This window comes from Prunus avium, chromosome 7 (assembly GCF_965620075.1).
Source record: "Prunus avium chromosome 7, drPruAviu1.hap1.1, whole genome shotgun sequence".
Lineage (NCBI taxonomy): Eukaryota > Viridiplantae > Streptophyta > Magnoliopsida > Rosales > Rosaceae > Prunus > Prunus avium.
In genome coordinates, this window is record NC_142290.1 from 17,726,525 (window position 1) to 17,749,639 (window position 23,115).

The 23,115-nt window shown below is 40.7% G+C and overlaps 1 protein-coding gene across 1 annotated transcript; it reads left to right on the top strand.

Moving 5' to 3' along the window:
* The first annotated feature begins 20,948 nt into the window (after nucleotides 1–20,948).
* Nucleotides 20,949–22,050, top strand: LOC148293050 (uncharacterized). Its single transcript, XM_088244567.1, has one exon. It carries the CDS (start codon nucleotides 20,949–20,951, stop codon nucleotides 21,807–21,809), a length of 861 nt encoding a protein of 286 aa, XP_088100693.1. The 3' UTR covers nucleotides 21,810–22,050.
* Nucleotides 22,051–23,115: the final 1,065 nt, after the last annotated feature.

Consider the following 23,115-nt stretch of genomic DNA (forward strand, 5'->3'; position numbering starts at 1 on the left):
TTTGAGTGAAATCCAATCGCTAGAAGTATGGAATACACCAACCACTCCAATTAGGAACGAACTGCCGTTGAACTTGAATTGTCCAATTTGGAACACCTATTTATTTCGGATCGAGCCCAAAACTTGGGCAACATCATAATATGGTGGGAGGAGTCATTTGGTTAGTTTTGAGTGAAATCCAATCGCTAGAAATATGGAATACACTAACCACTCCAATTAGGAACGAACTGCCGTTGAAATTGAATTGTCCAATTTCTCACACCTATTGATTTCGGAACGAGCCCCAAACTTGGGCAACATCATAATATGGTGGGAGGAGTCATTTGGTGAGTTTTGAGTGAAATCCAATCGCTAGAAGTATGGAATACACCAACCACTCCAATTAGGAACGAACTGCCGTTGAACGTGAATTGTCCAATTTCTCACACCTATTGATTTCGCATCGAGCCCAAAACTTGGGCAACAATTATAATATGGTGGGAGGAGTCAATTGGTGAGTTTTTAGTGAAATCCAATTGCTAGAAGTATGGAATACAGCAACCACTCCAATTAGGAACGAACTACCGTTGAACTTGAATTGTCCAATTTCTCACACCTATTGATTTCGGACCGAGCCCCAAACTTGGGCAACATCATAATATGGTGGGAGGAGTCATTTGGTGAGTTTTGAGTGAAATCCAATCGCTAGAAGTATGGAATACACCAACCACTCCAATTAGGAACGAACTGCCGTTGAACTTGAATTGTCCAATTTCTCACACCTATTGATTTCGGATCGAGCCCAAAACTTGGGCAACAATTATAATATGGTGGGAGGAGTCAATTGGTGAGTTTTTAGTGAAATCCAATTGCTAGAAGTATGGAATACAGCAACCACTCCAATTAGGAACGAACTACCGTTGAACTTGAATTGTCCAATTTCTCACACCTATTGATTTCGGATCCAACCCCAAACTTGTGCAACACCATAATATGGTGGGAGGAGTCATTTGGTTAGTTTTGGGTGAAATCCAATCGTTAGAAATATGGAATACACTAACCACTCCAATTAGGAACGAACTGCCGTTGAACTTGAATTGTCCAACTTTGAACACCTATTGATTTCGGATCGAGCCCAAAACTTGGGCAACATCATAATATGGTGGGGGGAGTCATTTGGTGAGTTTTGAGTGAAATCCAAACGCTAGAAGTGTGGAATACACCAACCACTCCAATTAGGAACGAACTGCCGTTGAACTTGAATTGTCCAATTTCTCACACCTATTGATTTCGGATCGAGCCCCAAACTTGGGCAACATCATAGTATGGTGGGAGGAGTCATTTGGTGAGTTTTGAGTGAAATCCAATCGCTAGAAGTATGGAATACACCAACCACTCCAATTAGGAACGAACTGCCGTTGAACTTGAATTGTCCAATTTGGAACACCTATTGATTTCGGATCGAGCCCCAAACTTGGGCAACATCATAGTATGGTGGGAGGAGTCATTTGGTGAGTTTTGGGTGACATCCATTCGCTAGAAGTTTGGAATACACCAACCACTCCAATTTGGAACGAACTGCCGTTGAACTTGAACTGTCCAATTTCTCACACCTATTGATTTCGGATCGAGCCCCAAACTTGGGCAACATCATAATATGGTGGGACGAGTCATTTGGTGAGTTTTGAGTGAAATCCAATCGCTAGAAGTATGGAATACACCAACCACTCCAATTTGGAACGAACTACCGTTGAACTTGAATTGTCCTATTTCTCACACCTATTGATTTCGGATCGAGCCCCAAACTTGGGCAACATCATAGTATGGTGGGAGGAGTCATTTGGTGAGTTTTGAGTGAAATCCAATCGCTAGAAGTATGGAATACACTAACAACTCCAATTAGGAACGAACTGCCGTTGAACTTGAATTGTCCAATTTGGAACACCTATTGATTTCGGATCGTGCCCCAAACTTGGGCAACATCATAATATGGTGGGAGGAGTCATTTGGTGAGTTTTTGGTGAAATCCAATTGCTAGAAGTATGGAATACACCAACCACTCCAATTAGGAACGAACTGCCGTTGAATTTGAATTGTCCAATTTGGAACACCTATTGATTTCGGATCTAGCCCCAAACTTGGGCAACATCATAATATGGTGGGAGGAGTCATTTGGTGAGTTTTGGGTGAAATCCAATCTCTAGAAGTATGGAATACACCAACCACTCCAATTAGGAACGATCTGCCGTTGAACTTGAATTGTCTAATTTCTCACACCTGTTGATTTCGGATCGAGCCCAAAACTTGGGCAACATCATAATTTGGTGGGAGGAGTCATTTGGTGAGTTTTGAGTGAAATCCAATCACTAGAAGTATGGAATACACCAACCACTCCAATTAGGAACGAACTGCCGTTGAACATGAATTGTCCAATGTCTCACACCTATTGATTTCGGATCAAGCCCCAAACTTGGGCAACATCATAATATGGTGGGAGGAGTCATTTGGTGAGTTTTGAGTGAAATCCAATCCCTAGAAGTGTGGAAGACACCAACCTCTCCAATTAGGAACGAACTGCCGTTGAACTTGAATTGTCCAATTTCTCACACCTATTGATTTCGGATTGAGCCCCAAACTTGGGCAACATCATAATATGGTGGGAGGAGTCATTTGGTGAGTTTTGAGTGAAATCCATTCGCTAGAAGTATGGAATACACCAACCACTCCAATTAGGAATGAACTGCCGTTGAACTTGAATTGTCCTGTTTGGAACACCTACTGATTTCGGATCGAGCCCAAAACTTGGGCAACATCATAATATGGTGGCAGGAGTCGTTTGGTGAGTTTTGAGTGAAATCCAATCGCTAGAAGTGTGGAATACACCAACCACTCCAACTAGGAACGAACTGCCGTTGAACTTGAATTGTCCAATTTCTCACACCTATTGATTTTGGATCGAGCCCAAAACTTGGGCAACATCATAATATGGTGGGAGTAGTTGTTCGGTTCATTTTTACACATGATTTTTCATGTTATTCACCCACTATTTTGAGTTAGTTCTTGACATTTTATAGCTTTTTACTTCTTTTTTGTGTTTTAATAGGTTTTACCTTGGTTTGTATGAAAATGAGCTAAAAGTGCATTATTTGATATAAATTCTGTTTTTGTTCATTTTCGTAGGTCAACTTCGTGGCCTTGGATCAGCATGTTCCGGTCCTTGGATGAGGTGATGATCTTCATAAGACTTGTTCCAATGGATGTTAACTACAACATATCCAAATTTGAGCTCCATTGGGCAAGTGTAGCCTATCCAGCTGATCGGACAATTGACGCTGGCTCTGGATGTTTGTTTTGGCCCAGTTTTCACCCCCACTTAATAGCATTTTATTTCTACTTGTTACCACACCTTTTGGTAACAATGGATTGCATTTGAGTGGCATTTCCTGAGTCAATTGGAGCCTTGGATTATACCTTAAAACAAGGTTTCATCATTTGCAAGGGGACAATGGGCAATAGCTTTAGAGAAAGAATAAGTTTTATACTAAAAGAAAAGCTGGAAAGGAGGAGAGAGAGAAGTCAAAAGGGATTGCAATCAGATTTGGGGGAGTTTTTGCAACGGGAGAGAGGGTATTCCACCATTCTACACAATTGAGAGCAGATTTTGGAGCTTGGAGCTAGGAGAAAGACAAGGTGCAGTCAAGAAAAGTGGAGAAGAAGACTTCCACCATTGATGATCTTGAAGCTTTCATCATTTTCTGAAAATCTGTAAACTCTTTCTAATTTCATTTTGAATTTGTGTTTGAAATGATTATGAGGAACTAAACTCCATAGCTAGGGCTTAGGTTGAAGCCCTAAACATGATTACCTTATTGTTTTGATGCTTGAGTGTATGAATTTCTAGATGTTGTTGATGAACCCCATTCACTAATTGAATTTTATGATATGTGTTTGCTTCCTTTGCTTAATCACCTTAGGTTGTATGCATGTAGCTAAAGTTGAGAAGTTGTGTAAGATAACCAAGAACACAATTTCTAATTAGCAACAAATGATTGAACTTGTTTAAGTGAGCATCATGTGAATTGGTTTCTTGACAACAATTGATGAATTCCAATTCACCAAATTAATCTATCCTTGATGTGTGTTTTCCTTGATTGATTACCTTTGAAAGCATGCTTCTTGAGGTTGTTGGGATTATGTGTATCTTCATGTTTTCCTAAGCAATAGATGGATGGAGTAAGAACCATCCATGTGAATTGGTTTCTTGAATACCTAATGTAAACACCATGCTATTAGGGTTCTTGTGATGTTCATATTCTCTTTGAACTTAATGGGTTTTCCTTGCAATCGAATCGAAGTACGAACCATACCTAGGTTCGGTTATGAGGAGGGCACAAGTATTGTAGCACGAACCATGCACTTTACGTATATTAGAGAGAATCAATGCGTCTTGAGCCACGACCCATGGTCTTGATTGCGAACATCTTCATCAATACATTTAGAGTTCATCACTTGAGTATCCATGAACATGGGTAGAATTGTTTAGGGTGGATTCCGAAACCCTAGTGTTTGTTACATTTTAATTTCACATTTTGATAATTCATCTCTGCCATTCACATTTAAATTCAAAGTCCATTTACTTTCATGCAATAGAAATAGGTCACTTGAACCAAATCAAAAAACCCCCCCAATGTGTGTGTGAGTTGCGTGTTTGACACGTTTTGTGTCTTTGTCACTGAATTTTGTTTGTTTCGGTAATTGTTTTGGACTTTTGGTCCGCGTTGTGTTCTTGCATTTTCTGTGCTGATTCCAACCGTATAAAGAACGTGAATTTTGGATAAACGGTTGGAAAGTTATAGGTCAAAAACTGGACAGAGGTCGAAACTGAAAAACAGAGAAACGAATCTGTCCAAATGGTGATAAACGGGTGATAGAAAGTGCTGTTTGTGTTTTTCTTTATTTTCTTGTGTTGTTTCATTTCTTTTATCTTCCTTACTTCATTTTTAGTTTCCAATTTGTATTGTGTTTGTGTGTTGTGTAAAATTAGTGTTCTTTACGTACTCAAATTAGAACTTATAGGAAACCGATAAGTTCTTCGTGGGATCGACCCCGTACTTACATAATCTATACTTCATTAGATTCGTGCACTTGCGGGTATTTTTAATTGGTTGTTTGCACATTAATTTGTGTCCTTTTAGGAATGCAACAGTAGTCATTTGGTTAGTTTTGTGTGAAATCCAATCACTAGAAGTATGGAATACACCAACCACTCCAATTAGGAACGAATTGCCGTTGAACTTGAATTGTCCAATTTGGAACACCTATTGATTTCGTATCGAGCCCAAAACTTGGGCAACATCATAATATGCTGCGAGGAGTCATTTGGTGTGTTTTGAGTGAAATCCAATCGCCAGAAGTATGGAATACACCAACCACTCCGATTAGGAACGAACTGCCGTTGAACTTGGATTGTCCAATTTGAAACACCTATTGATTTCGGATCGAGCCCATAACTTGGGCAACATCATAATATGGTGGGAGGAGTCATTTGGTGAGTTTTGAGTGAAATCTAATTGCTAGAAGTATGGAATACACCAACCACTCCAATTAGGAACGAGCTGCCGTTGAACTTGAATTGTCCAATTTGGAACACCTACTGATTTTGGATCGAGCCCAAAACTTGGGCAACAACACAATATGGTCGGAGGAGTCGTTTGGTGAGTTTTGAGTGAAATCCAATCGCTAAAAGTATGGAATACACCAACCACTCCAATTAGGAACGAACTGCCGTTGAACTTGAATTGTCCAATTTGGAACACCTATTGATTTCGGATCGAGCCCAAAACTTGGGCAACATCATAATATTGTGGGAGGAGTCATTTGGTTAGTTTTGACTGAAATCCAATCGCTAAAAGTATGGAATACACCAACCACTCCAATTAGGAACGAACTGCCGTTGAACTTGAATTGTCCAATTTGTAACACCTATTGATTCCGGATCGAGGCCAAAACTTGGGCAACATCATAATATGGTGGGAGGAGTCATTTGGTGACTTTTAAGGGAAATCCAATCCCTAGAAGTATGGAATACACCAACCACTCCAATTAGGAACGAACTGCCATTGAACTTGAATTGTCCAATTTCGAACACCTATTGATCTCGGATCGACCCCAAAACTTGGGCAACATCATAACATGGTGGGAGGAGTCATTTGGTGAGTTTTGAGTGAAATCCAATCGCTGGACGTACGGAATACACCAACCACTCCAATTAGGAACGAACTGTCGTTGAAATTGAATTGACCAATTTCGCAGACCTATTGATTTCGGATCGAGCCCAAAACTTGGGCAACATCATAATATGGTGGGAGGAGTCATTTGGGTAGTTTTGAGTGAAATCCAATCGCTAGAAGTATGGAATACACCAACCACTCCAATTAGGAACGAGCTGCCGTTGAACTTGAATTGTCCAATTTGGAATAGCTACTGATTTCGGATCGAGCCCAAAACTTGGGCAACAACTCAATATGGTGGGAGTAGTCGTTTGGTGAGTTTTGAGTGAAATCCAATCGCTAGAAGTATGTAATACACCAACCACTCCAATTAGGAACGAACTGCCGTTGAACTTGACTTGTCCAATTTGGAACACCTATTGATTTAGGATCGAGCCCAAAACTTGGGCAACATCATAATATGGCGGGAGGAGTCATTTGGTTAGTTTTGAGTGAAATTCAATCGCTAGAAGTATGGAATACACCAACCACTCCAATTAGGAACGAACTGCCGTTGAACTTGAATTGTTTAATTTTGGAACACCTATTGATTTCGGATCGAGCCCAAAACTTGGGCAACATCATAATATGGTGGGAGGAGTCATTTGGTGAGTTTTGAGTGAAATCCAATCGCTAGAAGTATGGCATACAACAACCACTCCAATTAGGAAAGAACTGTCGTCGAAATTGAATAGACCAATTTCTCACACCTATTGAATTCGGATCGAGCCCAAAACTTGGGCAACATCATAATATGGTGGGTGGAGTCATTTGGTGAGTTTTGAAGGAAATCCAATCGCTAGAAGTATGGAATACACCAACCACTCCAATTAGGAACGAACTGCCGTTGAACTTGAATTGTCCAATTTGGAACACCTATTGATTTCGGATCGAGCCCAAAACGTGGGCAACATCATAATATGGTGGGAGGAGTCATTTGGTTAGTTTTGAGTGAAATCCAATCGCTAGAAGTATGGAATACACCAACCACTCCAATTAGGAACGAACTGCCGTTGAACTTGAATTGTCCAATTTGGAACACCTACTGATTTCGGATCGAGCCCAAAACTTGGGCAACATCATAATATGGTGGGAGGAGTGAATTGGTTAGTTTTAAGTGAAATCCAATCGCTAGAAGTATGGAATACACCAACCACTCCAATTAGGAACGAACTGCCGTTGAACTTGAATTATCCAATTTGGAACACCTATTGACTTCGGATCGAGCCCAAAACTTGGGCAACATCATAATATGGTGGGAGGATTCATTTGGTGAGTTTTGAGTGAAATCCGATCGCTAGAAGTATGGAAGACACCAACCACTCCAACTAGGAACGAACTGCCGTTGAACTTGAATTGTCTAATTTGGAACACCTATTGATTTCCGATCGAGCCCAAAACTTGGGAAACCTCATAATATGGCGGGAGGAGTCATTTGGTGAGTTTTGAGTGAAATCCAATTGCTAGAAGTATGGAATACATCTACCACTCCAATTAGGAACGAACTGCCGTTGAACTTGAATTGTCCAATTTCTCACACCTATTGATTTCTGATCGAGCCCCAAACTTGGGCAACATCATAATATGGTGGGAGGAGTCATTTGGTGAGTTTTGAGTGAAATCCAATCGCTAGAAGTACGGAATACACGAACCACTCCAATTAGGAACGAACTTTCGTTGAAATTGAATTGACCAATTTCTCAAACCTATTCATTTCGGATCGAGCCCAAAACTTGGGCAACATCATAATATGGTGGGAGGCGTCATTTGGGTAGTTTTGAGGGAAATCCAATCGCTAGAAGCATGGAATACACCAACCACTCCAATTAGGAACGAGCTGCCGTTGAAATTGAATTGTCCAATTTGGAATAGCTACTGATTTCGGATCGAGCCCAAAACTTGGGCAACAACTCAATATGGTGGGAGGAGTCGTTTGGTGAGTTTTCAGTGAAATCCAATCGCTAGAAGTATGTAATACACCAACCACTCCAATTAGGAACGAACTGCCGTTGAACTTGAATTGTCCAATTTTGGAACACCTATTGATTTCGGATCGAGCCCAAAACTTGGGCAACATCATAATATGGTGGGAGGAGTCATTTGGTGAGTTTTGAGTGAAATCCAATCGCTAGAAGTATGGAATACAACAACCACTCCAATTAGGAGAGAACTGTCGTCGAAATTGAATAGACCAATTTCTCACACCTATTGAATTCGGATCGAGCCCAAAACTTGGGCAACATCATAATATGGTGGGTGGAGTCATTTGGTGAGTTTTGAATGAAATCCAATCGCTAGAAGTATGGAATACACCAACCACTCCAATTAGGAACGAACTGCCGTTGAACTTGAATTGTCCAATTTGGAACACCTATTGATTTCGGATCGAGCCCAAAACTTGGGCAACATCATAATATGGTGGGAGTAGTCATTTGGTTAGTTTTGACTGAAATCCAATCGCTAGAAGTATGGAATACACCAACCACTCCAATTAGGAACGAACTGCCGTTGAACTTGAATTATCCAATTTGGAACACCTATTGACTTCGGATCGAGCCCAAAACATGGGAAACCTCATAATATGGCGGGAGGAGTCATTTGGTGAGTTTTAAGTGAAATCCAATCGGTAGAAGTATGGAATACATCTACCACTCCAATTAGGAACGAACTGCCGTTGAACTTGAATTGTCCAATTTCTCACACCTATTGATTTTGGATCGAGCCCAAAACTTGGGCAACATCATAATATGGTGGGAGGAGTCATTTGGTGAGTTTTGAGTGAAATCCAATCGCTAGAAGTATGGAATACACCAACCACTCCAATTAGGAACGAACTGCCGTTGAACTTGAATTGTCCAATTTCTCACACCTATTGATTTCTGATCGAGCCCCAAACTTGGGCAACATCATAATATGGTGGGAGGAGTCATTTGGTGAGTTTTGAGTGAAATCCAATCGCTAGAAGTATGGAATACACCAACCACTCCAATTAAGAACGAACTGCCGTTGAACTTGAATTGTCCAATTTCGAACACCTATTGATTTCGGATCAAGCCCAAAACTTGAGCAACATCATAATACGGTGGGAGGAGTCATTTGGTGAGTTTTGAGTGAAATCCAATTGCTAGAAGTATGGAATACACCAACCACTCCAATTAGGAACGAACTGCCGTTGAACTTGAATTGTCCAATTTGGAACACCTATTGATTTCGGATCGAGCCCAAAACGTGGGCAACATCATAATATGGTGGGAGGAGTCATTTGGTTAGTTTTGAGTGAAATCCAATCGCTAGAAGTATGGAATACATCAACCACTCCAATTAGGAAACAACTGTCGTCGAAATTGAATAGACCAATTTCTCACAACTTTTGAATTCGGATCGAGCCCAAAACTTGGGCAACATCATAATATGGTGGGTGGAGTCACTTGGTGAGTTTTGAATGAAATCCAATCGCTAGAAGTATGGAATACACCAACCACTCCAATTAGGAACGAACTGCCGTTGAACTTGAATTGTCCAATTTGGAACACCTATTGATTTCGGATCGAGCCCAAAACTTGGGCAACATCATAATATGGTGGGAGGAGTCGATTGGTTAGTTTTAAGTGAAATCGAATCGCTAGAAGTATGGAATACACCAACCACTCCAATTAGGAACGAACTGCCGTTGAACTTGAATTATCCAATTTGGAACACCTATTGATTTCGGATCAAGCCCAAAACTTGGGCAACATCCTAATATGGTGAGAGGAGTCATTTGTGAGTTTTGAGTGAAATCCAATCGCTAGAAGTATGGAATACACCAACCACTCCAATTAGGAACGAACTGCCGTTGAAATTGAATTGACCAATTTCTCAAACCTATTGATTTCGGATCGAGCCCAAAACTTGGGCAACATCATAATATGGTGGGAGGAGTCATTTGGTGAGTTTTGAGTGAAATCCAATCGCTAGAAGTACGGAATACACCAACCACTCCAATTAGGAACGAACTTTCGTTGAAATTGAATTGACCAATTTCTCACACCTATTGGTTTCGGATCGAGCCAAAATTTGGGCAACATCATAATATGGTGGGAGGAGTCATTTGGTGAGTTTTGAATGAAATCCAATCGCTAGAAGTATGGAATACACCAACCACTCCAATTAGGAATGAACTGCCGTTGAACTTGAATTGTCCAATTTCTCACACCTATTGATTTCGAATCGAGCCCAAAACCTGTACAACATCATAATATGGTGGGAGGAGTCGTTTGGTGAGTTTTGAGTGAAATCAAATCACTAGAAGTATGGAATACACCAACCACTCCAATTAGGTACGAACTGCTGTTGAAATTGAATTGTCCAATTTCTCACACGTATTGATTTCTGATCGAGCCCAAAACTTGGGCAACATCATAATATGGTGGCGGGAGTCATTTGGTGAGTGTTGAGTGAAATCCAATCGCTAGAAGTATGGAATACACCAACCACTCCAATTAGGAACGAACTGCCGTTGAACTTGAATTGTCCAATTTGGAACACCTATTGATTTCGGATCGAGACCAAACCTTGGGCAACATCATATTACGGTGGGAGGAGTCATTTGGTGAGTTTTGAGGGAAATCCAATCGCTAGAAGTATGGAATACACGAACCACTCCAGTTAGGAACGAACTGCCGTTATACATGAATTTTCCAATTTGGAACACCTATTGATTTCGGATCGAGCCCAAAACTTGGCTAACATCATAATATGGTGGGAGGAGTCATTTGGTGAGTTTTGAGTGAAATCCAATCGCTAGAAGTATGCAATAAACAAACCACTCCAATTAGGTACGAACTGCCGTTGAACTTGAATTGTCCAATCTCTCACACCTATTGATTTCGGATCGAGCCCCAAACTTGGGCAACATCATAATATGGTGGGAGGAGTCATTTGGTGAGTTTTGAGTGAAATCCAATCGCAAGAAGTATAGAATACACCAACCACTCCAATTTGGAACGAACTGCCATTGAACTTGAATTGTCCAATTTGGAACACCTATTGATTTTGGATCGAGCCCAAAACTTGGGCAATATCATAATATGGTGGGAGGAGTCATTTGGTAAGTTTTGAGTGAAATCCAATCGCTAGAAGTATGGAATACACCAACCACTCCAATTAGGAACGAACTGCCGTTGAACTTGAATTGTCCAATTTCTCACACCTATTGATTTCGGCTCGAGCCCAAAACTTTTGCAACGTCATAATATGGTGCGAGGAGTCATTTGGTGAGTTTTGAGTGAAATCCAATCGCTAGAAGTATGGGATACACCAACCACTCCAATTAGGAACGAATTGCCGTTGAACTTGAATTGTCCAATTTGGAACACCTACTGATTTCGGATCGAGCCCAAAACTTGGGCAACATCGTAATATGGTGGGAGGAGTCATTTGGTTAGTTTTGAGTGAAATCCAATCGCTAGAACTATGGAATACACCAACCACTCCAATTAGGAACGAACTGCCGTTGAACTTGAATTGTCCAATTTCTCACACCTATTGATTGCGGATCGAGCCTAAAACTTGGGCAACATCATAATTTGGTGGGAGGAGTCATTTGGTGAGTTTTGAGTGAAATCCAATCCCTAGAAGTATGGAATACATCAACCACTCCAATTAGGAATGAACTGCCGTTGAACTTGAATTGTCCAATTTCTCGCACCTATTGATTTCGGATCGAGCCCCAAACTTTAGCAACATCATAATATGGTGGGAGGAGTCATTTGGTGAGTTTTGAGTGAAATCCAATCGCTAGAAGTGTGGAATACACCAACCACCCCAACTAGGAACGAAGTGCCGTTGAACTTGAATTGTCCAATTTCTCACACCTATTGATTTTGGATCGAGCCCAAAACTTCGGCAACATCCTAATATGGTGGGAGTAGTCATTTGGTTAGTTTTGAGTGAAATCCAATCGCCCGAAGTATGGAATACACCAACCACTCCAATTAGGAATGAACTGCCGTTGAACTTGAATTGTCCAATTTGGAACACCTATTGATTTCGGATCGAGCCCAAAACTTAGGCAACATCATAATATGGTGGGAGGAGTCATTTGGTGAGTTTTGAGTGAAATCGAATCGCTAGAAGTGTGGAATACACCAACCACTCCAATTAGGAACGAACTGCCGTTGAACTTGAATTGTCCAATTTCTCACACCTATTGATTTCGGATCGAGCCCAAAACTTGGGGAACATCATAATATGGTGGGAGGATTCATTTGGTGAGTTTTGAGGGAAATCCAATCGCTAGAAGTATGGAATACACCAACCACTCCAATTAGGAACGAACTGCCGTTGAACTTGAATTGTCCAATTTCTCACACCTATTGATTTCGGATCGAGCCCAAAACTTGGGCAACGTCATAACTTGGTGGGAGGAGTCATTTGGTGAGTTTTGAGTGAAATCCAATCTCTAGAAGTATGGAATACACCAACCACTCCAATTAGGAACGAACTGCCGTTGAACTTGAATTGTCCAATTTGGAACACCTATTGATTTCGGATCGAGCCCAAAACTTGGGCAACATCTTAATATGGTGGGAGGAGTCATTTGGTGAGTTTTGAGTGAAATCCAATCGCTAGAAGTATGCAATACACCAACCACTCCAATTAGGAACGAAGTGCCGTTGAAATTGAATTGTCCAATTTGGAACACCTATTTATTTCGGATCGAGCCCAAAAGTTGGGCAACGTCATAATATGGTGGGAGGAGTCATTTGGTTAGTTTTGAGTGAAATCCAATCGCTAGAAGTATGGAATACACCAACCAGTCCAATTAGGAACGAACTGCCGTTGAACTCTAACTGTCAAATTTGGAAGACCTATTGATTTCCGATCGATCCCAAAACTTGGGCAACATCACAATATGGTCGGAGGTGTCATTTGGTTAGTTTTCAGAGAAATCCAATCGCTAGAAGTATGAAATACACCAACGACTGCAATTAAAAACGAATTGCCGTTGAACTTGAATTGTCCAATTTCTCACACCTATTGATTTCGGATCGAGCCCAAAACTTGGGCAACAACATAGTATGGTGGGAGGAGTCGTTTGGTGAGTTTTGAGTGAAATCCAATCGCTAGAAGTGTGGAATACACCAACCACTCCAATTAGGAACGAACTGCCGTTGGACTTGAATTGTCCAATTTCTCACACCTATTGATTTTGGATCGAGCCCAAAACTTGGGCAACTTCATATTGTGGTGGGAGGAGTCATTTGGTGACTTTTGAGAGAAATCCAATCGCTAGAAGTATGGAATACACCAACCACTCCAATTAGGAACGAACTGCCGTTGAACTTGAATTGAACAATTTCTCACACCTATTGATTTCGGATCGAGCCCAAAACTTGGGCAACATCATAATATGGTGGGAGGAGGCAATTGGTGAGTTTTGAGTGAAATCCAATCGCTAGAAGTATGGAATACACCAACCACTCCAATTAGGAACGAACTGCCGTTGAACTTGAATTGTCCAATTTGGAACACCTATTGATTTCGGATCGAGCCCAAAACTTGGGCAACATCATAATATGGTGGGAGGAGTCATTTGGTGAGTTTTGAGTGAAATCCAATCGCTAGAAGTATGGAACACACCAACCACTCCAATTAGGAACGAACTGCCGTTGAAATTGAATTGTCCAATTTCTCACACGTACTGATTTCTGATCGAGCACAAAACTTGGGCAACATCGTAATATGGTGGGTGGAGTCAATTGGTGAGTTTTGAGTGAAATCCAATCGCAAGAAGTGTGGAATACACCAACCACTCCAATTAGGAACGAACTGCCGTTGAACTTGAATTGTCCAATTTCTCACCCCAATTGATTTCGGATCGAGCCCAAAACTTGGGCAACATCATAACATGGTGGGAGGAGTCATTTCGTGAGTTTTGAGTGAAATCCAATCGCTTGAAGTATGGAATACACCAACCACTGCGATTAGGAACAAACTGCCGTTGAACTTGAATTTTCCAATTTCTCACACCTATTGATTTCGGATCGATCCCAAAATTTGGGCAACATCATAACATGGTGGGAGGAGTCATTTGGTGAGTTTTGAGTGAGATCCAATCGCAAGAAGTATGGAATACACCAACCACTCCAATTAGGAACGAAATGCCGTTGAAATTGAATTGACCAATTTCTCTCACCTATTGATTTCGGATCGATCCCAAAACTTGGGCAACATCATAATATGGTGGGAGGAGTCATTTGGTGAGTTTTTAGTGAAATCCAAACGCTAGAAGTATGGAATACACCAACCACTCCAATTAGGAACGAACTGCCGTTGAACTTGAATTGTCCAATTTCTCACACCTATTGATTTCGGATCGAGCCCAAAACTTGGGCTACATCATAATATGGTGGGAGGAGTCATTTGGTGAGTTTTGAGTGAAACCCAATCGCTAGAAGTATGCAATACACCAACCACTCCAATTAGGAACGAACTACCGTTCAACTTGAATTGTCCTATTTTTCACACCTATTGATTTCGGATCGAGCACAAAACTTGGGCAACATCATAATATGGTGGGAGGAGTCATTTGGTGAGTTTTGAGTGAAATCCAATCGCTAGAAGTATGGAATACACCAACCACTCCAATTAGGAACGAACTGCCGTTGAACTTGAATTGTCCAATTTGGAACACCTATTGATTTCGGATCGAGCCCAAAACTTGGGCAACATCATAATATGGTGGGAGAAGTCATTTGTGAGTTTTGAGTGAAATCCAATCGCTAGAAGTATGGAATACACCAACCACTCCAATTAGGAACGAACTGCCGTTGAACTTGAATTGTCCAATTTGGAACACCTATTGATTTCGGATTGAGCCCAAAACTTGATCCACATCATAATATGGTGGGAGGAGTCATTTGGTGAGTTTTGAGTGAAATCCAATCGCTAGAAGTATGGAATAAACCAACCACTCCAATTAGGAACGAACTGCCGTTGAATTTGAATTGTCCAATTTGGAACACCTCTTGATTTCGGATCGAGCCCAAAACTTGGGCAACATCATAATATGGTGGGAGGAGTCATTTGGTTAGTTTTGAATGAAATCCAATCGCTAGAAGTATGGAATACACCAACCACTCCAATTAGGAACGAACTACCGTTGAACTCTAATTGTCTAATTTGGAAGACCTATTGATTTCGGATCGAGCCCAAAACTTGGGCAACATCATAATATGGTGGGAGGAGTCGTTTGGTGAGTTTTGAGTGAAATCCAATCGCTAGAAGTATGGAATACACCAACCACTCCAATTAGGAACGAACTGCCATTGAACTTGAATTGTCCAATTTCTCACACCTATTGATTTCGGATCGAGCCCAAAACTTGGGCAACATCATAATATGGTGGGAGGAGTCAATTTGTGAGTTTTGAGTGATATCCAATCTCTAGAAGTATGGAATACACCAACCACTCCAATTAGGAACGAACTGCCGTTGAACTTGAATTGTCCAATTTCTCACACCTATTGATTTCGGAACGAACCCCAAACTTGTGCAACATAATAATATGGTGGGAGGAGTCATTTGGTGAGACTTGAGTGAAATCCAATCGCTAGAAGTGGGGAATACACCAACCACTACAATTAGGAACGAACTGCCGTTGAACTTGAATTGTCCAATTTCTCACACCAATTGATTTCGGATCGAGCCCAAAGCTTGGGCAACATCATAATATGGTGGGAGGAGTCAATTGGTGAGTTTTGAGTGAAATCCCATCGCTAGAAGTGTGGAATACACCAACCACACCAATTAGGAACGAACTGCCGTTGAACTTGAATTGTCCGATTTGGAACACCTATTGATTTCGGATCGAGCCCAAAACTTGGGCAACATCATAATAAGGTGGGAGGAGTTTTGAGTGAAATCCAATCGCTAGAAGTATGCAATACACCAACCACTCCAATTAGGAACGAACTGCCGTTGAACTTGAATTGTCCAATTTCTCAAACCTATTGATTTCGAATCGAGCCCAAAACTTGGGCAACATCATAATATGGTGGGAGGAGTCATTTGGTGACTTTTGAGAGAAATCCAATCGCTAGAAGTATGGAATACACCAACCACTCCAATTAGGAACGATCTGCCGTTGAACTTCAATTGTCCAATTTCTCACACCTATTGATTTCGGATCGAACCCCAAACTTGGGCAACATCATAATATGGTGGGAGGAGTCATTTGTGTAGTTTTGAGTGAAATCCAATCGCAAGAAGTATGGAGTACACCAACCACTCCAATTAGGAACGAATTTCCGTTGAACTTGAATTGTCCAATTTTTCACACCTATTGATTTCGGATCGAGCCCAAAACTTGGGCAACATCATAATATGGTGGGAGTAGTCATTTGGTGAGTTTTGAGTGAATTCCAATCGCTAGAAGTATGGAATACACCAACCACTCCAATTAGGAACGAACTGCCGTTGAACTTGAATTGTCCAATTTCTGACACCTATTGATTTCAGATCGAGCCCAAAACTTGGGCAACATCATAATATGGTGGGAGGAGTCATTTGGTGAGTTTTGAGTGAAATCCAATCGCTAGAAGTAAGGAATACACCAACCACTCCAATTAGGAACGAACTGCCGTTGAACTTGAATTGTCCAATTTCAAACACCTATTGATTTCGGATCGAGCCCAAAACATGGGCAACATCATAATATGGTGGGAGGAGTCATTTGGTGAGTTTTGAGTGAAATCCAATCGCTAGAAGTATGGAATACACCAACCACTCCAATTAGGAACGAACTGCCGTTGAACTTGAATTGTCCAATTTCTCACACCTATTGATTTCGGATCGAGCCCAAAACTTGGGCAACATCATAATATGGTGGGAGGAGTCATTTGGTCAGTTTTGAGTGAAATCCAATCGCTAGAAGTATGGAATACACCAACCACTCCAATTAGGAACGAACTGCCGTTCAACTTGAATTGTCCAATTTTGAACACCTATTGATTTCGGATCGAGCCCAAAACTTGGGCAACATCATAATATGGTGAGAGGAGTCACTTGGTGAGTTTTGATTGAAATCCAATCGCTAGAACTATGGAATACACCAACCACATCAATTAGGAACGAACTGCCGTTGAACTTGAATTGTCCAATTTCGAACACCTATTGATTTCGGATCGAGCCCAAAACTTGGGCAACATCATAATATGGTGGGAGGAGTCATTTGGTGAGTTTTGAGTGAAATCCAATCGCTAGAAGTATGGAATACACCAACCACTCCAATTAGGAACGAACTGCCGTTGAACTTGAATTGTCCAATTTCTCACACCTATTGATTTCGGATCGAGCTCAAAACTTGGGCAACATCATAATATGGTGGGAGGAGTCATTTGGTGCGTTTTGAGTGAAATCCAATCGCTAGAAGTATAGAATACACCAACCACTCCAATTAGGAACGAACTGCCGTTGAACTTGAATTGTCCAATTTGCAGCACCTATTGATTTCGGATTGAGCCCAAAACAATTGAAACACCTATTGATTTCGGATTGAGCCCAAAACTTGGTCCACATCATAATATGGTGGGAGGAGTCATTTGGTGAGTTTTGAGTGAAATCCAATCGCTAGAAGTGTGGAATACACCAACCACTCCAATTAGGAACGAACTGCCGTTGAATTTGAATTGTCCAATTTGGAACACCTATTGATTTCGGATCGAGCCCAAAACTTGGGCAACATCATAATATGATGGGAGGAGTCATTTGGTTAGTTTTGAATGAAATCCAATCGCTAGAAGTATGGAATACACCAACCACTCCAATTAGGAACGAACTGCCGTTGAACTCTAATTGTCTAATTTGGAAGACCTATTGATTTCGGATCGAGCCCAAAACTTGGGCAACATCATAATATGGTGGGAGGAGTCGTTTGGTGAGTTTTGAGTGAAATCCAATCGCTAGAAGTATGGAATACCCCAATCACTCCAATTAGGAACGAACTGCCGTTGAACTTGAATTGTCCAATTTCTCACACCTATTGATTTCGGAACGAACCCCAAACTTGTGCAACATAATAATATGGTGGGAGGAGTCATTTGGTGAGATTTGAGTGAAATCCAATCGCTAGAAGTGGGGAATACACCAACCACTACAATTAGGAACGAACTGCCTTTGAACTTGAACTGTCCAATTTCGAACACCTATTGATTTCGGATCGAGCCTAAAACTTGGGCAACATCATAATATGGTGGGAGGAGTCAATTGGTGAGTTTTGAGTTAAATCCAATCTCTAGAAGTATGGAATACACCAACCACTCCAATTAGGAACGAACTGCCGTTGAACTTGAATTGTCCAATTTGGAACACCTATTGATTTCGGATCGAGCCCAAAACTTGGGCAACATCATAATATGGTGGGAGGAGTCATTTGGTTAGTTTTGAATGAAATCCAATCGCTAGAAGTATGGAATACACCAACCACTCCAATTAGGAACGAACTGCCGTTGAACTTGAATTGTCCAATTTCTCACACCTATTGATTTCGGATCGAGCTCAAAACTTGGGCAACATCATAATATGGTGGGAGGAGTCATTTGGTGCGTTTTGAGTGAAATCCAATCGCTAGAAGTATAGAATACACCAACCACTCCAATTAGGAACGAACTGCCGTTGAACTTGAATTGTCCAATTTGCAGCACCTATTGATTTCGGATCGAGCCCAAAACTTGGGCAACATCATAATATGGTGGGAGAAGTCATTTGGTGAGTTTTGAGTGAAATCCAATCGCTAGAAGTATGGAATACACCAACCACTCCAATTAGGAACGAACTGCCGTTGAACTTGAATTGTCCAATTTGAAACACCTATTGATTTCGGATTGAGCCCAAAACTTGGTCCACATCATAATATGGTGGGAGGAGTCATTTGGTGAGTTTTGAGTGAAATCCAATCGCTAGAAGTGTGGAATACACCAACCACTCCAATTAGGAACGAACTGCCGTTGAATTTGAATTGTCCAATTTGGAACACCTATTGATTTCGGATCGAGCCCAAAACTTGGGCAACATCATAATATGGTGGGAGGAGTCATTTGGTTAGTTTTGAATGAAATCCAATCGCTAGAAGTATGGAATACACCAACCACTCCAATTAGGAACGAACTGCCGTTGAACTCTAATTGTCTAATTTGGAAGACCTATTGATTTCGGATCGAGCCCAAAACTTGGGCAACATCATAATATGGTGGGAGGAGTCGTTTGGTGAGTTTTGAGTGAAATCCAATCGCTAGAAGTATGGAATACCCCAATCACTCCAATTAGGAACGAACTGCCGTTGAACTTGAATTGTCCAATTTCTCACACCTATTGATTTCGGAACGAACCCCAAACTTGTGCAACATAATAATATGGTGGGAGGAGTCATTTGGTGAGATTTGAGTGAAATCCAATCGCTAGAAGTGGGGAATACACCAACCACTACAATTAGGAACGAACTGCCTTTGAACTTGAACTGTCCAATTTCGAACACCTATTGATTTCGGATCGAGCCTAAAACTTGGGCAACATCATAATATGGTGGGAGGAGTCAATTGGTGAGTTTTGAGTTAAATCCAATCTCTAGAAGTATGGAATACACCAACCACTCCAATTAGGAACGAACTGCCGTTGAACTTGAATTGTCCAATTTGGAACACCTATTGATTTCGGATCGAGCCCAAAACTTGGGCAACATCATAATATGGTGGGAGGAGTCATTTGGTTAGTTTTGAATGAAATCCAATCGCTAGAAGTATGGAATACACCAACCACTCCAATTAGGAACGAACTGCCGTTGAACTCTAATTGTCTAATTTGGAAGAGCTATTGATTTCGGATCGAGCCCAAAACTTGGGCAACATCATAATATGGTGGGAGGAGTCGTTTGGTGAGTTTTGAGTGAAATCCAATCGCTAGAAGTATGGAATACACCAACCACTGCAATTAGGAACGAACTGCCATTGAACTTGAATTGTCCAATTTCTCACACCAATTGATTTCGGATCGAGCCCAAAGCTTGGGCAACATCATAATGTGGTGGGAGGAGTCATTTGGTTTGTTTTGAGTGAAATCCAATCGCTAGAAGTATGGAATACACCAACCACTCCAATTAGGAAGGAACTGCCGTTGAACTTGAATTGTCCAATTTCTCACACCTTTTGATTTCGGATCGATCCCCAAACTTGGGCAACACCATAATATGGTGGGAGGACTCCTTTGGTGTGTTTTGAGTGAAATCCAATTGCTAGAAGTATGGAATACACCAACCTCTCCAATTAGGAACGAACTGCCGTTGAACTTGAATTGTCCAATTTCTCACACCTATTGATTTCGGATCGAGCCCAAAACTTGGGCAACATCATAATATGGTGGGAGGAGTCGTTTGGTTAGTTTTGAGTCAAATCCAATCGGTAGAAGTATGGAATACACCAACCACCCCAATTAGGAACGAACTGCCGTTGAACTTGAATTGTCCAATTTGGAACACCTATTGATTTCGGATCGAGCCCAAAACTTGGGCAACATCATAATATGGTGGGAGGAGTCAATTGGTGAGTTTTGAGTGAAATCCAATCGCTAGATGTATGGAATACACCAACCACTCCAATTAGGAACGAACTGCCGTTGAACATGAATTGTCCAATCAACATTCCATTCGCTGCAGCTTTGGAACAAATGCCAAGTTATGCAACATTCATGAAAGACATCCTTTCCAAGAAAAGAAAATTTGGTGATCATGAGAAAATCCAACTGACAGAAGAGTGCAGTGCCATCCTACAACGGAAGCTTCCACCAAAGAAAAAAGATAGAGGGAGTTTTAAAATTCCATGTACTATTGGAAATAATTTCTTTGAAAAAGCTTTATGTGATTTGGGTTCTAGCATTAATTTACTACCTTTATCTATTGCTAAAAAGATTGGTATTGGTGAAATTAAACCCACCACTGTTTCTTTGCAGATGGCGGACAGGTCAATCACATACCCAGACGGAATTATTGAAGATGTTTTAGTAAAGGTTGATACACTCATATTCCCAGCAGATTTTTTGGTTTTGGATATGGAAGAAGATTCTGACACACAATTAATTTTGGGCCGTCCATTCCTGATTACTGGACGGACTCTGATTGACATGGAAGAAGGTTTAATAACTGTGAGAGTTGGGAATGAAAAAGCGACATTCAAAGTTTTTGAACCAATAACATTTCACGGAAAAGCAGAGGAAAAGGAGACTCCAAGCCATCCATTGGTACATGCCTCCACCTCTAAAGCTGACAAACCAAGAGTTGCCAAACCTGCCTTGTACTTGGATGAACCAAAACCATATGACCCAAGAAGGAATGAGTTAGAGGAACTTCAAAATAAATCTTATGAAAGTGCAAGAATTTACAAGGAGCATACAAAGAAGTGGCATGACAAGCATATCAAGAATGATCGTGACGATACAACCTTCAAAGTCAAAGGCCATCGATTGAAACCACATATGGCAGCTGCATTTCTTAAGGATGAGACCAACGTCCTCCTCAATAATCCCAAATAACGCATCTGAAAGTCGGGCTATTGACTTTAAACTAAGCGCTTGTTGGGAGGCAACCCAACTAGGTACCTTCGTTCCTTATCTTTTTAATTTTTCGTTTGTGTGCTTCTCGCGTTCATTACTTTTACTATTCTCTGTCCTTACTTTTATTTTCATTTTAAACATTGAGGACAATGTTTGGTTTAGGTTTGAGGTGGGTAACATTCGTTTTATTTTAATTTTTTTTCGTTTTTAGTCTTTTTCGAGTCATGCAAAACATTGGTGTTTATGTTTCGATAATACTGTTTTAATCTGTAATGGATTTGAAGATTTGGCCCGCGTTGTCTTCTTCAGTTTTTTGTGCTGAATCCAGCCATATAAGGGCCGTAATTTTCTGACTTTTCGTTTGCAAGTTATAGCTATTTTTCTGAACAGGGGTCTGGATCTGGAATTTTTCTGCGATTCAGTACTGATTTCTGTTTTCAACATCAGTTTTCATGAAGTTCTACTCTGTTTTCTGGTATTTTTTTCTAAAGAGAAGTTGTGCGTTTGTTTGTCTATTTTCTGAGCATATAAGGCTTGTCAAAATCTGTGCAATACTTTAAGGGATAATTGTTGAAAACTGATCTAAGGTCGAAATTGAAAAGAAGCAGTTTTTGTGAAATATAAATTCTAGTTAAAGTTATCACTTTTCCTTGCTAATAGAGATGTATATGTCATGTTTTGATCATGAATGCTTTACTAACGTGTTGCCATGAAGGGTTATTGCATTATAATCTTTGCACTTCACAATACCATACTCGTAATGTTTTGGTGGACAAGGTTGCTATGCTCGAATGACTATGGAATATTAGTGGAGACTACCTTTGTGAGATATTGAGCCAAAAGCCATTCCTTGAGAGGGGTTTTATTGTTTCTACTCTTAAACACTCTTCGATTTTGTTCTTAATTAGATTGATCTCATTAGGTTTGTATTGGATACTAAAGAATTCTCTTATTTTTGTAGGTACGTCGCTTCCAAGTTGGATGGACCATGAGATATGATGTTAGGCTATGCATGTTTTCACCCTCTAAAAGACCTTTCATCCTACCCTTTTGTGTGCGTCATTAGCCCCTTTGTAACCAAACACTTAACCTTTCTTTCACCACCCTTATTATCTATGACCTATACAACCCGTTTCTAAGCCATACCTTATAGCTTAGGATGTGCCAAAGTGATGAAAATAAGAAGGTTGAGCTCTACACCAAAGAATTGGCGTGTACCGAGGTGTTTGTGCAAAATTGCAAGAAGAAGAAAAAAAAAATTATAAGAAAAGATGAAAAAAAAAAA